We start from the raw sequence: 15,955 nt of genomic DNA, 5'->3' as shown, positions 1-15,955 counted from the left end.
CTTTGTTTTCAGGTCATTTGAGAGTTGTTTTGAGGCCCCCATGTTGCCACTCTTCAGAGGAGAGTCAAAGAGAACAACAACTTGCAATTTGGCCACCTTAAATACCTTTTCTCATTATTGGATGCACCTGTCTATGAAGTTCAAGGCTTAATGGGCTCACCAAACCAATTGTGTGTTCCAGTTAATCAGTGCTAGGTAGTTACAGGTATTCAAATCCACAAAATGACAAGGGTGCCCAAATGTATGCACCTGTCTAATTTTGTTTTGATGCATATTGCACATTTTCTGTTAATCCAATAAACCTAATTTCACTACTGAAAAATGACTGTGTCCTTCAGTTATTGAATAGATCAAAATAAAATCGCTGATACCAAACACCCAATTATTTATAAAATGAAAATCATGGAAATTGTAAGGGGTGCCTAAAATTTTGCATACAACTGTATATATATATATATATATATATATATCTATATATATATATATATATTATATATTTGTTTAAAGCCTTAGCCTCTACCTGAGGTCTTCAGTTGTGCTAACCAACTTAGGATATAAATAAAAAAATCATTAAAGTAGCAGCGCTAGTCCTAGCACTGATCTTATAGTAATTAAATAGAACCATATAGAAATATTAAAAATCAATATAGTATTTTATTCTGATATTTTAAATAATATCCAAAAACTAATGTTTAAAAAGTAAGACAAAATAGGGATGTCTCCCTTCAAAATAACAGATAAAATTAAAAAGATGATTTGAAACCTTGCTTAAAATCCACAATAAAAAAAATATTTGACAAGTTGGTGAGCCACAATAGAAAACCTCAGTGGGTTATTAAAGGGACATTAAACACTAAATAAATGCTAGATAGAATGATGTATTCAAAGAAAAGATTAGTATGAGAATAACATGTAGATGTGTTTTTAAAGGTTTCATAGCTGTTTAAATATTGGACAAAATAAATGTAAAGTTTTAGTGTCTATAAAACAATGGGAGCTGCCATGTTGTAACTTGGGTTACCTTCTCTGTTGTGGGCCAATTAGGGACAGTTATAAATAAGTCACTAGAGTCTGCAGCCAATGGCTGTGTGGAATATAACAGTGTTCTGCACTTCCATTTCTAGCAGAACTGAAAAGCTCAAAAAAGTATATTGTAGAGTTGTTTCTTATTTATACTATTTATCATTTTATATTACCATCTCAAAGTGTTTAATGTCCCTTTAATCTTTAAACATCTAACCAACATAGGGCCAGATTACGAGTGACGTGCCAGTTACACATAAGTGAAAAAGGATTTTATTGTGGTTGTTTGCACGTGTTGGGTGTAGTGCTCGTATTACAAGTTGTAAGTGGACGCGTGAGCGATTTACGCTAGAATGATTACCGGGTCCTCAGAGCTCTGGTTAACTGTTTTGCAAAAACATAAAACTGTCACAAAACACATCAAAAGTACATTACAAAGTACAGCTACACTCATAGTAACATTGTCTAATAAAAAATGTTTTTTATAAAATATTGCACAAAAAAGTTATAAGGGCTCAAAGATATGAGGTCTCAAGTGTTAGAAAATAAAAGGACTGCAAAGAGCTTTAACATAGAGATACATACATATACATGTCTAAATATGTATATGTTTTGTATATATATATATATATATATATATATATATATATATATAGATATATATATATATATATATGTGTGTGTGTGTGTGTGTGTGTGTGTGTGTTGTGTGTGTGTGTGTATTTTCTGAGTTCCCAGCACTCCCTGATATGGTGAAATGCCTGGGTGCTCTCTATGGTAGGTAGATAGGAACTTCAAAATGAGAAGAGGCACACTCAGGTCTTAATAAACATAATTTTATTTCTTCTTAAGCAAATTTTCAGTCAACGTTTCGGTCCTCACCGCTGGAGCATATCCGTTGAATATCTACATGAAAACAGTCTTGAAAAAAGTCTCTATGAGGACCGAAACGTTGACTGAAAATTTGCTTAAGAAGAAATAAAATTATGTTTATTAAGACCTGAGTGTGTCTCTTCTCATTTTGTGTGTGTACATATGTATTCATGTGTATATATGTATTTACATTTATTTGCATATAAACACATAAATACATATGTACACAAATATAGACATATACAGAAGTGCATTGGAGCCCTTTGCAGTTAAGTAGATGAAAACATGTAAAATCATTTTTATGCAATATTCATATCTAATTAAGCCTTATACCGCCTATTTACTGTAAATATTTCACAGTCCAATGTTTTTCACATAGGGGAATATGTTATTAGTATTTTTAAATAAATATATATTTATTTCAACTCCAAGATGTTAGCAGACACTTCCATGCCTTAAATAAGTCCCAGACTGCTTCCCAGCCCAGCAGGCTGGCTTCCGTGGACACATCACCTAGGAATGTCTCCAGAAGCACTCGCCCTGAAACAGATACTCCTGACAAACCACCATGGGAGAAAGTCTCTTGATTGACCTAGATCTATCTCCTGAGACAGATCCGAATTATCTCCATTGTATGGAAAATAGCAAAAAGGGAATGATGTCCGTGGAAACCATCAGACCAATTCCCTCCATACATAAAGTCACTGAAAAGTGAAGGAAAATCAACTGCAGCTAGATTCAAAATCTCAACCCTCTGGGTTGCAAGATGGTTAAGCTATCAACCGGACCATTAGAGCTTGCTGTTGGCCGGGACAGTAGACAGCAGTGAGAGGAAAATGAATAAATCCTTGATTAGCTGACCTCTGATAGAATCTTCTCCTAAATAGAGTATCTATTAAGGTCCTGCAGAAAAAAAAAAAAAAAATCACCCTTGTGGATGGAACAAGGGAACTCTGCTCAAGATTCATTTCCCAACCATGGGAAAGTAGATTGGACAAGATCTCCCAAAAGAGAGTTTGTTTGAAGGAAGGATGACACCTGAACCATATATTGTCCAGAAAACACCCTTGCAATATCCCAAGACCTAAAAGTCTTTCTAAGAAGACGATACCCAGAGACTTGAGAAGATCCCGATCATGGGAACAATAAATACACTCCTTCAGGTCTATGTTCATTATGAACAGGCCCACTTACAGCAAATGAGAATGGATACTACTTTGAAGGGCAGACCTGAGAAACTTGAGGAAAATACCTAGAGTCTGTTCCCAGACTGGGACTATCACTCCCAGAAAAGGTCCTGAACCCAGTTCAAGGAATGCTTCTCATCATACCTGGATTGCAGATACTCCAGAAGGCGAAATCTACCCCTGGCAGGAATCTTAGAATGGACTAAAATTGTTGACTTCCCAAAGACATGACTGACTGTCAGAGGATAATTCTGCCAGACCAAGTCCCAACAAGGTCTCATCCTTGAAAAGAAATGCCAGAAGCTTGGATTAGGAGGAAACATAAAATAAGTACCTGTCACTGCAGAACTAGAAAGTTTAGGCTGTACCACTAAGCCGCAGGTAAGCTTCTCAGCCGATTTTCAAGATTTCAGCCACAAGCCCGACTGGCTAGCACAGCAGTCTAGTAAGACGAGGCATTGCTCTAAATGAACAATTAAATCTCCAGCTTCTTATCCATGGGTCCGTAAAGGAGCAGTTACCCTACATAGAGATCAAAGTTCTCTGAGCAGTAGTAGAAAAGCTTGCTTCTACTTAAGGCACCATGCATTTTAATGGAGTCAGTGACAGGAAAATCCTTTAAAGGATGGGAGACAGGAAGAAAGGTATCCCTAGCTTCTCTTAAAAACATCCAAGGCACGTCTAGAAAACACCTCCTCATAGGAAGGAACATCATAGAAATGTGAAAGTTTACAAAACTTTCCAAGGTTGACAACGACAGGGAATCGATGTCTTCTAAGTAGCCAAAACCTCCTTTAACAGTACACGAGGTGTGCAAGCATACATCTGAAGGAGACCACTTCTACATCAGATGAAGCAATTATAGTGTCCGAATCTGAGATTTTACCCTTAGAATCTACCAGTGAATCCTCCTCACCAGACTTAGGAGAAAGAGCGACCTGTGTAGCAGGATGAGGAACAGAAACCTTACTATCTGATTTTAAATAACCTCTTGCGTTTTCCCTGTAGGTAAGGAAAAAAACAGAAAAAGCTGCAGATACCGCAGAGGATACGTGAGCTGCAGTTTCTGTCGCCAAATACACTCCTCCAGGAGATAAAAAAAAGGGCACTGCATGTGATGCCGTAGAGGCTTGAGACGTTTAAGGAAAAAAACTGTGGCATCACCTGAACAGCATTATCCTAGGAGACATGAGGGTCAGAGGGCAACAAGCTATCTGTACAACAGTAGCTTTGGCTAAACAAGAAGCACAGAAAAGCATAGACAAATTATCTCTTGCGTTTTCTCTCTTAAAACTCGCTGTGAGAGACATTAGGCTCAAACAAGGAGAATACATTTATTTTAAAAAGATACATACTAAATATGAGAGATACAAAATTGTTATTTAGACCTCAAAAGCCCATCAGCAATTATTAGGAACCGCCCCTGTTTCAAAATAAGCACAGTTTTCTCCACCTAAAAATGCAGAAATATAAAATAATAATAGTTATCTACATTAAGCCAGTTGCAGCTGAATAACGGAAATTATGACTGCCGCTCCGTTCTCCTCAGAGAATAATGTGGGGTTATATCCACAGACTCGGCAAGAGGTCCAAAATGGCGTTGCTCCACTTCTACATAAAGAAGGCGGGGACATGAAAAAAAAAACATCATGGAAATGAAGCACGTATCATTGCGCTTTATTCTGCCTAAAATAAGGGCGTCTAATGTCTTCCAGCTCCCTCAACAATTGATGTGAGCATAATAAAAGAAAATAATGTACCGCTTTGCCAAAGCGGAGAATATTATTATTATATGTATTATTTATACAACAGATTCTGCAGCGCTGCCCATGGGTACAAGGATAACAGTACAATGGAGAAACAATACGATAAAAGACAAAAATTTACAGACAAATACAGGGGGAATTGAAGGCCCTATTCCCATGGGAACTTACAATCGAGATGGGTAGGAGGATGAGAAACAGGAGGTGGGGACTGCAAAGGTGAGAATGATATTTGTGAGGAGATAGAGGGCAACTGTTAGTTAAGTGAAGTTAGATTGTTAATAAGTTGGGTGATAAGCTTCCCTGAACAGAAAGGTCTTTAGGGAACGTTTAAAGGCGGAGAGGTTAGGGGCAAGAATACACTACAATCCCCTAGAAAGGCGCCGCTGTAGGAAAAAGGCACGCTGCACTAGACAGGCTCTGACATAAAAAACCCAGTAGCGTTAAGAATTTAAACGCAAAACGTTTATATTACCCCAGTATAGGGACTCAACCGGTGAACTCTGAGGCGGCTAACTGATAACTTCAGTTACTAAGCTATTAGTGCTGTTCACCCCAAAACAGATTGCATGTGTTTAGTATGCACTTGGAGTCACTATGAAGACCATAGTCTTAGTTAGCTGAGTTAAATAATTATAACATATGCCCTGCTCATTCTGATAAAAAACATGCCCAAAGAAAGCCAGTTTAAGAGGTTAACCCCTTCCTCTCCATGAAAGGGGTTAACTCTCAGTCTCCTGTCACAGCAGATAAGTGCCTGCATAATGCCTTAGATAATCCTAAACCAAGTATTCTATGTCCCAATTGATAAATTGCAGAGAGCCCTCTTGCTTTTAAATGGCTCTGAAGTGCCAGCCTCCCAACCCTAGAAGACAATAGGCACTTACCTGCATCTAGCCATCCGGCATGTAGACGGCTCCTTAGGTATGAGAGGACGCCATTCCTCACAGAGACCCGTAGAAAAGAAAGGTCAGAGTACACCAACTCAGGCTTTCTATACTAGGACAGCAAAATGTTAGGAAAACGCTGTAAGGCCCACCTCACAAGTTCCTAACTGCTTTAAAGCCACCAATGTCCTGCTGAAGAGACTGACATGGAGTACAGCTATACCCAATCCTTGAAAAAGGAGAAAATCAGAGTAAACCTACTCTGGTTTTTAAAATAACAAACTCTTGATTGAAGTGAAATAAATCCAATTTTCTCAGACACTAAAACTTCACTTCCTCGATGCACTAAATTTTTTTTTATAAAAAAGATAATTATCCCACTCCACAAAAACCTGTAGCTTTCTAATGTATTGTAGTGCAGTGATTAACCTTCCACTTGACACCTCCCTGATTCTACTCAAACAACTCTCTAACCTCCCTTCCCTCTCCACTGGTTACTATTATCTTCCACCATCTTGGGTACTGGCAACCAGTAAGCAGTTATGTTTTATTTATTTATTTTTATAGTGTAGAAATCGCCCCTCATCATCCCACCTCTCTGACCCCTCAGAAATAGCTCTCTTCCTCCACCCCACCCCCATACCTCTATATTTGTCACTGGCAATATGCCAGTGTGTAGTTTGGGGGATGTACTGTGTTTTATTTATTTATTAATTTTAATTTTTCTGTAGTGTAGTAATCCCCACCTCACCCACTAACCTCCCCTTCAAACTATCTCACTGTAGGGTCCCCCACCCCTCTAATATCTCCTTTTCCCCATCCAAAATTATTTGTATAGAGTAAGGATCCCTCTAAGTTGACAGCGGGGACCGCAGCATGAGCCAAAGTGTTGGACATAGGTACTACGTCACCACAGTACTGTGACACGTTGCACCTACGTCCAATTGGCACAAGGGATTAAAAATCATTTTTACATTGAGACCTATGTATAAGCATATTAGTGAACTCTAGATAATTATAATGTTAAAGGGACACTGAACACAATTTTTTCATTTTGTCATTCAGATAGAGCATGCAATTTTAAGCAACTTTCTAATTTACTCCTATTATCAATTTTTCTTCATTCTCTTGCTATCTTTATTTGAAAAAGAAGGCATCTAAGCTTTTTTTTTAGTTCAGACCTCTGGACAGCACTTTTTTATTGGTGGATGAATTTATCCACCAATCAGCAAGAACAACCAAGGTTGTTCACCAAAAATGGGCCTGCATCTAAACTTACATTCTTGCATTTCAAATAAAGATACCAAAAGAAAATTTGACAATAGGAGTAAATTAGAAAGCTGCTTAAAATTTCATGCTCTATCTGAATCACGAAAGAAAAAAAATTTGAGTTCCGTGTCCCTTTAAGGAGAGACACTTTAAAACATAAGCCCCAGTAAAAAAAAAAAAAAAGCTGATGATTTCTCTCCACGCTGACAATTTTTTCTTAAATCAGGCCTATAGTACCATGCAGAGAAAAAAATATATTTTACAACTCAAATAAATTTAATTCAGAAGAAAATACCTGGTAATATATATATATATTTTTAACATCAAAGTAACACATACAAATTAGTTTAAAAATTAGAACATTTGAGGAAGCCTATATAATGATTTGTGTGTGATATCAATCTTGAATATAAAAAGATATAAATAGTAGTGGACTTGTAACTAAACATACATTATATAGAAAAACAGTCTATTATTTATAACCATTGATAAAAATATAAATTACCTGCAGTGAACTAGAATCGGCTTGTTATCTCCCCTTTTTTGCCTGACACATGTTACAAACTCTAAGAAGTCAGAAGAATCATCAGGGACTCCGTGATCTGGCCATGCAACATACTGCAGATGAGAAACTGGAAGCTCTTCCCCTGTCTAATAAGGACACAAAATATTAACATGTTCCATGACATAATAAATCCATGGTTTGATTTCAAGCAAAGTAAACAGAATCTAGAGATGGCAGCTACTAAGGGTTCACAGAATACAGAGGATGACATACACTGCACAATAAAATACACCAGCTTTCTTTACTTGTGCTATGTAACTATAAGGTGTATAATATGGGCATAACAAGTCTTTAAACTGGTAAAAGGAAGAAGGTGTTTATCATTCCTTTAAAGTTTGCATCACTCTGTAAGCATGACTGGTGAGGGATAACAAAATCCTGAGCCCTTGTCAATGTAAACATGTTTTTTTTTTTTATTACAAACTAAAATAGTTGACATTTTTTTTAAAGGGGTTAGAAACTCAAACTTTTTAAAAACTATTTTCTAATTTAGTTCTATTATCAAATTTTCTTCTTTCTCTTGGTATCTTTTGTTGAAAAGCACTACATGGCAGCAGTTTTGCAAGAATGTTATCTATTTCCAAGAGCACTAGCACTATTTCCTGCCATTTAGTGCTCCAGGCACCTATCCTAGGTATCTCTTCAACATAGAAGATCATGTGAATGATGCAAAATTAATAATATAAATAAATTGGAACCTTTTATTTAAAAAAAATGATGCGCTCTAACTCAAAACGAAACAGTTTTGGGTTTCATATAACTATAAGAAGTTCAGTTTATAACTCTTAATAGGATTCAACCAAACAATTTTAGTATTAAAGTCACAGTAAGAGTGTGCTTTATAAAATAGAAAAAATAAATGCTACTACACATAAAATAATGATTTTTAGTTATTTATTTATTAACAATCTTTTAGGTTTTATTTTTAAATTCATGCACTTTTCAGAAATTTTAGTTTAAAAGAAATGAAGAGGGTATAAATAATTTATTATTGATCTAATACTACTGTACTTCAGCAGCTCAAAGTCATTAGCAGTTTTTATAAAATAGACAGTCACTTCACCACTGGGTGGCACGCAGTGATTACCTATAGTTCCATATAGTCACCAGACCATTTTTCAATTTTCTTACCGTTAAGGACAAGGGCTATTTTTACATTTCTGCAGTGTTTGTATTTAACTGTAATTTTCCTCATTTACTGTACCCACAAATATTATATACCGTTTTTCTCGCCATTAAATAGACTTTCTAACGCTACCATTATTTTCATCATATCTTATAATTTACTATAAAAAAAATAATAAAATATGATGAAAAAATTGAAAAAACCACACACTTTTACTAAATTTGATCCCCAAAATCTGTTACACATCTACAACCAACAAAAAATATCCATGCTAAATAGTTTCTAAATTTTGTCCTGAGTTTAGAAATACCCAATGTTTACATGTTCTTTGCTTTTTTTGCAAGCTATAGGGCAATAAGTACAAGTAGCACTTTGCGATTTCCAAACCATTTTCCCCCCAAAAATATATATATATATATATTTTAGACAACCCAAAGTATTGATCTAGGCCCATTTCATTTCGGTATATTTTTATGCCACCATTTCACCGCCAATTGCGATCAAATAAAAAAAATCGTTAACTTTTTCACAAACTTCAGGTTTCTCACTGAAATTATTTACATACAGCTAGTGCAATTATGGCACAAATGGTTTTGGTCATTAGAAGGCTGCTAAATGCCACTGCGCACCACACTTGTTTTATGCCCAGCAGTGAATGGTAGCTTGTAGGGTTAATTTTAGCTTTACTGTAAAGATCAGACTCCCACCTGACACATCCCCTGATCCCTCCATGACTCCTCTCAAACAGCTCTCCTCCCTCACAATTGTCACCGCCATCTTAAAGGAACATTGAACCCAATTTTTTTCTTTCGTGATTCAGACAGAGCATGCAATTTTAGGCAACTTTCTAATTTACTCCTTTTATCAATTTGTTTTCGTTCACTTGCTATCTTTATTTGAAAAAGAAGACATCTAAGATGTTTTTTTTTGGTTCAGACCTCTGGACAGCACTTTTTATTGCTGGATACATGTATCCATCAATCAGCAAGGAAAACCCAGGTTGTTCACCAAAAATGGGCCGGCATCTAAACTTACATTCTTGATTTCAAATAAAGATACCAAGAGAATGAAGAAAATTTGATAATAGGAGTAAATTAGAAAGTTGCTTAAAATCTCATGCTCTATCTGAATCACGCAAGAAAAAATTTGGGTTCAGTGTCCCTTTAAGTACAAAATAAAATAATTTTTTTTTTTATATATATAAATGCTTAGTTGGATCCCCCCTTAACCCCCAACCTCCCTGATCCCCCCCAAACAGCTCTCTAACCCTCCCCCCTTCTACCTAATTGCCACCAACTTGGGTACTGGCAGCTTTCTTCCTGTACCCAGTTTGGTCAAAATTTGGCTTTTTTATAATTATACCCCATTTGTCTGTAGTGTAGCTGCCCCCCCCCCCCACAATATCCTACCCCCTCCCTCTCCCAGATCCTTTTCCCAAAAATTAATTCCTTATTTCCCCCCTCTCTCTCCCTCTCCCTCCTTCACTGTATACTGTCACTGTGTGTCTGTACTAAGTAATGCACGCACTCCTACCCCCCCTCGTGCGCTCCCAATGACCTTGCCTGCACTGCCACAACCGGATCCAAGCTGAGAGGAAGTGAACTAGCGATGGGCCGCCAACCCGCCTCCCTCTCACGCCACCAATGATCGGCACCATCGTGGCCCTCTCTGCATCGGTGTGCAAAAAAAGGCTATTGCAGGATGCCTCAATATCGAGGCATCACTGCAATACCCTGCAAGCACCTGGAAGCGATCATGATCGCTTCCAGCGCTTGAAACCCCAGAGGACGTACCAGGCACGTCCTTGGTCATTAACTGACACTTTTTGTAGGAAATGCCTGGCACGTCCTCGGTCATTAAGTGGTTAAGGAATTATAACCTGTGTGTGCTCATCTAGAATTTTGATTTATCCTTTATCATAAAAATTGACATTTTGTGGCATAAAGGGATGTTCATTTTAAAGAATAGAGTTTGTTTGTCCCCTTTAAGTGGTAGGGGGCTGACATAAAATCACTCAATTCCACAATGGAATAGCAGGAGGCTCTATAGACCTCCATTCTTACCAAAGCATGGACACAAGGTAAGAGACCAATCAATAGACTGTCTATTCTTTTAAATAATGTAGTCTCAATTTTCTTGGAAAAACCATATAAAAAGGGATCATGTCTGGGTTAAAATACATAACAGTTAACACACATGTGGATGAAATCTATAGAAGCTTCAATCCTTCTAATGCAGAATGCACAAGGAAATAGGTCCATTCTGTGAAAAAAGGTAAGGCACATTTTAAATGAGGAGTAATGTTAATTGAAAAGGCAGAGGATTGAAGTTTTATTTTAAAAGCATAAAGTTCCAGAGCTCAAATAATACCCAGAAGTACACAATCAAGAGCAGATGAACACTAAAAATGGCACTCACTTGCTCGGTGTCATCTTTTGCCATATATTTCTCTGAGGGACGGGGGTTTAATATAATCAATGTTTCGCTAATTCGGCCACAAACATGGGTATACAACCATCATTATTATTGCATGGGTTCCAAGGGTGACCCAATCTCCACTTCAACCACAAAATGATATAAGATGAGAATCACCTATTTATAATGTCGCCGTGCAACATGTGGAAGGCATGAAACCCCACGCCAACTTAGAAGAAAGATTCCATAACATGTTTTTGCTACATAAATAATGATGAGGTGTTAAATGTAACTATTATCTAGATAGTGTTCGGATTACTGAACAAATAAAGTAAACAAATAATCCGTCCATTAAAAAGTTCCAATGACCCTTTAAATCTCATATATAGTCTTAAAGGGAGAGTAAACACCTTCAGTTTTTATAAATAAAATGTTTTAATTTTGCATAATGAAACAACTTTATAATATACTTTCATTATTTATTGCTTCTTTTCATGTAATTAAAATTGAGTCATTTCTAATTCTCAGAATTTATAATGCACCCTGCTGACTTTCCAAGCCTAACCCCACTATATATCTGTACCTAATTAGCTTTATCACATAACAACTGCAAAACAATGCACTCTATACTAACATTATTATCAGGGCTAGCCTATTTATTTTGTGGACTACAACCCGGATTAGCTTCACTAAATAAGGCAAACTGTGGTTAGAGTTTGGCTATTAAAACATAATTGCAGCCAAAAAACACAAATATTATCACAATGAATACAGTAAGTTTGAAACATTGGAAACAACGCCAAAAAAGGAAAGCAGACACAAAGTTGGGAACAAATACTTTAATATTCATAAAAAATGCATTATTTGCCATTCATAGTTTATGAATGATGACATTAGTTTAATTTCCACTTACCTCAATATTTGTAATAGTCATTTCTCTAAAGATATAAGCAATTGTGCAGTCTTCTGTTTGACACTGGACGCGAAAGTTTCCATATTCCATCATATCTGGAGGATCAGGCCAATACTGTTGGCATTTAGTCTGTTGGGGGGGGGGGAGGGAAACATTGCACAAGGTAGGTGAGAATAATACTTTCAACTAGAGAGCAAACTTTTCATACTATAGTATATATTTCCACCTTTTTAAATCTATAACCAAGCCCCTAGCACTTTGGCTGATTTGTTAGCTAGAGGAAGGTATGGGTTTTAGAACTTAAAAGGTAAAAACTATTTGCCCATGTTCTGATTTATTGTTTTGGCATTTTGTATTTGCTACTGCCAGTGCTAATGCATGGACTTTATCATATATGGTACTAAATAACGTTACATCAGAAATAGCAGAATTTGAACATACTAAGGGCCAGATTACGAGTGGCACGCTAACAGTTACGCACAAGCAAAAAGGGGTGTATAGCAGGTGTTTGTGCATGTCGGATTTAGTACTCGTATTACAAGTTGAAAGTAAACGAGAACGTGTGAGCACAATCCTGATTTACGCTAGAGCTCTGGTTAACTGTTTCGCAAAATAAAAAAGTGTCACAAAACACATAAAAATACATTAAAAAGTACAGTTACACTTTTAATAACAGTAATAAAAAGTATTACAAAAATACACAAAAAAGTTATAAGGGCTCAAAGATATGAGGTCGCAGTGCATATATGTATTTACAGACATATATACACATATCAACACATAAATACATATGTAAACACATATATATATATATATAAAACAAGAGAATGCACTCTCAGGACTTTTTGCAAAAGAAACCAATTTAATGGAACGTTTTCGGGGTTCACAACCCCTTCATCAGCATGCAAAACAAACAAAATCCAACTCATTTATAGTGTTACATATCAATTACATCACATCAACCTGAGTGTCTCCAAATGAAAAGTGCACCAATTTTTTTTGAATTTGGAACGCATCTTGCGTTCCACAGTGTTACCCGAAACCGGAAGTTGTATTGCCTCACTTCCGGTTTACGGATTAGATCAACAAACATAAAATTAATATAAAATTATACACTCTACAATTTTAAACATATTAGGGTGACATACTAATGTAGAGACTTGTTATAACAAAAATGTGCCACATTATCATAAGTGCCTATAAACTTTTGTGATGAATATGCGGTGTTAAATGTTACTGCGTCCAGTCGGCATGGAGACAGTCACCATGGTGATCATATACAATCCGGTTTACCCGAAAGTGTCACAGCTTATGTGGAATTTATAATTACGTGCCAGCTGTATGGGACCACAGTTTTCAAACTGTATACGATCATATCGCATATTGAAAATAATCATTAAAAATTTAAAAAATTAAAAAGTTGGACCATATAACAGTACAGGTGATTAGAGTGGCAAATTGTAAATGAGACGCAAATACAATGTTGCAGATATGGGTGCTGTGTCTTACAATGTATCACCAGTATATTGAAGCAGGATGACGTTTAGCATGTGTGCTGCTACAATGTATGTGCAAACAAATAGATATATCGAATGGGAACAGTATAAGGAAAAGGAATATATACAATATATGTATTATTGTAGGGCTGTGCTGTTATAACGCTGGGGCACCATTTTTATATGCATTCGATTTGGCCATTAAAGGATTGTAGCTTGCATCGGCCACATGTAAATGTAAATGGCTATGCACAAGATCGTGTAAGGAAAAAAAACCTTATTTTCAAATTCTATCCACAAACATAATTGTAAAACAAACGAGGATCTGCAAAAAGAGGTAGTTATGGTACTGGCCAAAAGGACATATAGCTCATGTGGATACTGTCCACCTTTGGGATTTGTCCAAGTGGGTGAAATAATTTTTTATGTCCATTTTTAAGACTGGTGGTGCATATTAAAGCAGTGGGTAATGGCTCCCAGCGGACCAGGCTTCCACGGAGAAGGTGGAGACAGATGTCCCCCCCTAAACCATGCCGTTAGGCGCACAACACCTTCCCCTACATCTAGGGGAGAGTGGAATGTGTGCCAAAACGGAGCCACAATGTCCACCTGGCATACCCCAAGTATGTAGCACCCCAGTTCTTGGTCACATAATGCTTTTAAAGTCCGGCATAGTGTTCAGGCCACCTGGCTGTATTGTGCCTAATCTGAACATCCACTGGGCCTCTCGTTTCAAGAGTTGCTTGTTCTGGTCGCCCCCCCCGATCCAGTGGGGGTATGTGGTCTATTAGGATATAGCGGATGGAGGACACTGAGTGTGCCTTCTTAGCGCAATGTCGCTCCACTGGCTGTTCAGAGTCACCGTTTTTTAAGTGCTGTCCCTTATGGCGTGGCGGTGATTGGCCATACGCTCACAAAGTGTGCCAGAGGTCTTCCCTATGTAGAAGCAGGAACATGGACAAAACAATAAGTATATAACGTGAGTGGTGGTACACGTTATGGAGTGTCAAATAGAAAATGTTCGATTGGTGTGTGGGTGATGGAAAACTTTAGTACCCACTAGGCCATTGCACGTTGTGCAGCCCAAACAGCGGTAGGAGCCTTTTATATTCCTTTTCTTTATAGTCGAATAACTTTGTTTGGGATCCGTTTTCACCAGAAGATCTTTGAGATTGGTTCCCCTCTTAAACCCAACCATAGGTCGTAGATTCTGAGTAAATGTGAGTTTTGGGTCCGAAGACATAATTGGCCAGTGCTGTCGGAGGATCTGGCCAATATTTTTTGTCTCTGGAGTAAAAGTGGTAGACATAATGAGCTTGTCACTAGCATCCCTTTTGGGTTTGGGAATAATCAATTCCGTCTGTGTTAGCATTGAAACGGATTCAATGGCGTCCTGTATTATCGGGATCTTGTAGCCCCTGTTCTGGAACCTCTCGCCCACTCCTTTCAATTGGGAGATCCCAGCTTCAGGATTAGAATTGTTGCGCATTGTTCTTATGCATTGTGATTTTACTATGCCTTTTAATAGGGCTGGAGGATGGCAACTGTCTGCCCTTAGTATGGAGTTGCGGTCGGTGGGTTTATGATATAATGTGGTTCCTAATTTGTTGGAATCCTTGAAAACTGTCAAGTCCAAGAAATGAATGGATACGGTATCCTCTGTCATCTTGAACTTGACGTTGTTGGTAGTGTTATTAAACACATCAAACCATTTATGCCACTCTAATCACCTGTACTGTTATATGGTCCAACTTTTTAATTTTTTAAATTTTTAATGATTATTTTCAATATGCGATATGATCGTATACAGTTTGAAAACTGTGGTCCCATACAGCTGGCATGTAATTATAAATTCCACATAAGCTGTGACACTTTCGGGTAAACCGGATTGTATATGATCACCATGGTGACTGTCTCCATGCCGACTGGACGCAGTAACATTTAACACCGCATATTCATCACAAAAGTTTATAGGCACTTATGATAATGTGGCACATTTTTGTTATAACAAGTCTCTACATTAGTATGTCACCCTAATATGTTTAAAATTGTAGAGTGTATAATTTTATATTAATTTTATGTTTGTTGATCTAATCCGTAAACCGGAAGTGAGGCAATACAACTTCCGGTTTCGGGTAACACTGTGGAACGCAAGATGCGTTCCAAATTCAAAAAAAATTGGCGCACTTTTCATTTGGAGACACTCAGGTTGATGTGATGTAATTGATATGTAACACTATAAATGAGTTGGATTTTGTTTGTTTTGCATGCTGATGAAGGGGTTGTGAACCCCGAAAACGTTCCATTAAATTGGTTTCTTTTGCAAAAAGTCCTGAGAGTGCATTCTCTTGTTTTCTATTTTACAATACATCATTGCACCCAGGCGTGTTGACCATTTGTGGGCTGAACTGGAAATCGTTTACTACTTATTTTTTGAC

The 15,955-nt window shown here is 37.2% G+C and overlaps 1 protein-coding gene across 1 annotated transcript in view; it reads right to left on the bottom strand.

The window, feature by feature from the left end:
* The window catches only part of PTPN3 (protein tyrosine phosphatase non-receptor type 3), a 651,525-nt gene that overhangs the window by 43,211 nt on the left and 592,359 nt on the right, over positions 1 to 15,955 (bottom strand). Inside the window, exons 25-26 of the mRNA XM_053714599.1 lie at positions 12,022 to 12,150; positions 7,508 to 7,653 (exon numbers count right to left, since the gene is read on the bottom strand). Of these exons, the coding sequence (XP_053570574.1) occupies positions 7,508 to 7,653; positions 12,022 to 12,150 (275 nt within the window). The remainder of the gene's footprint in view (positions 1 to 7,507; positions 7,654 to 12,021; positions 12,151 to 15,955) is intronic.

Source organism: Bombina bombina, chromosome 5 (assembly GCF_027579735.1).
Source record: "Bombina bombina isolate aBomBom1 chromosome 5, aBomBom1.pri, whole genome shotgun sequence".
NCBI classification, from domain to species: Eukaryota; Metazoa; Chordata; class Amphibia; order Anura; family Bombinatoridae; genus Bombina; species Bombina bombina.
This window is presented reverse-complemented; position numbering and strand designations above follow the sequence as displayed.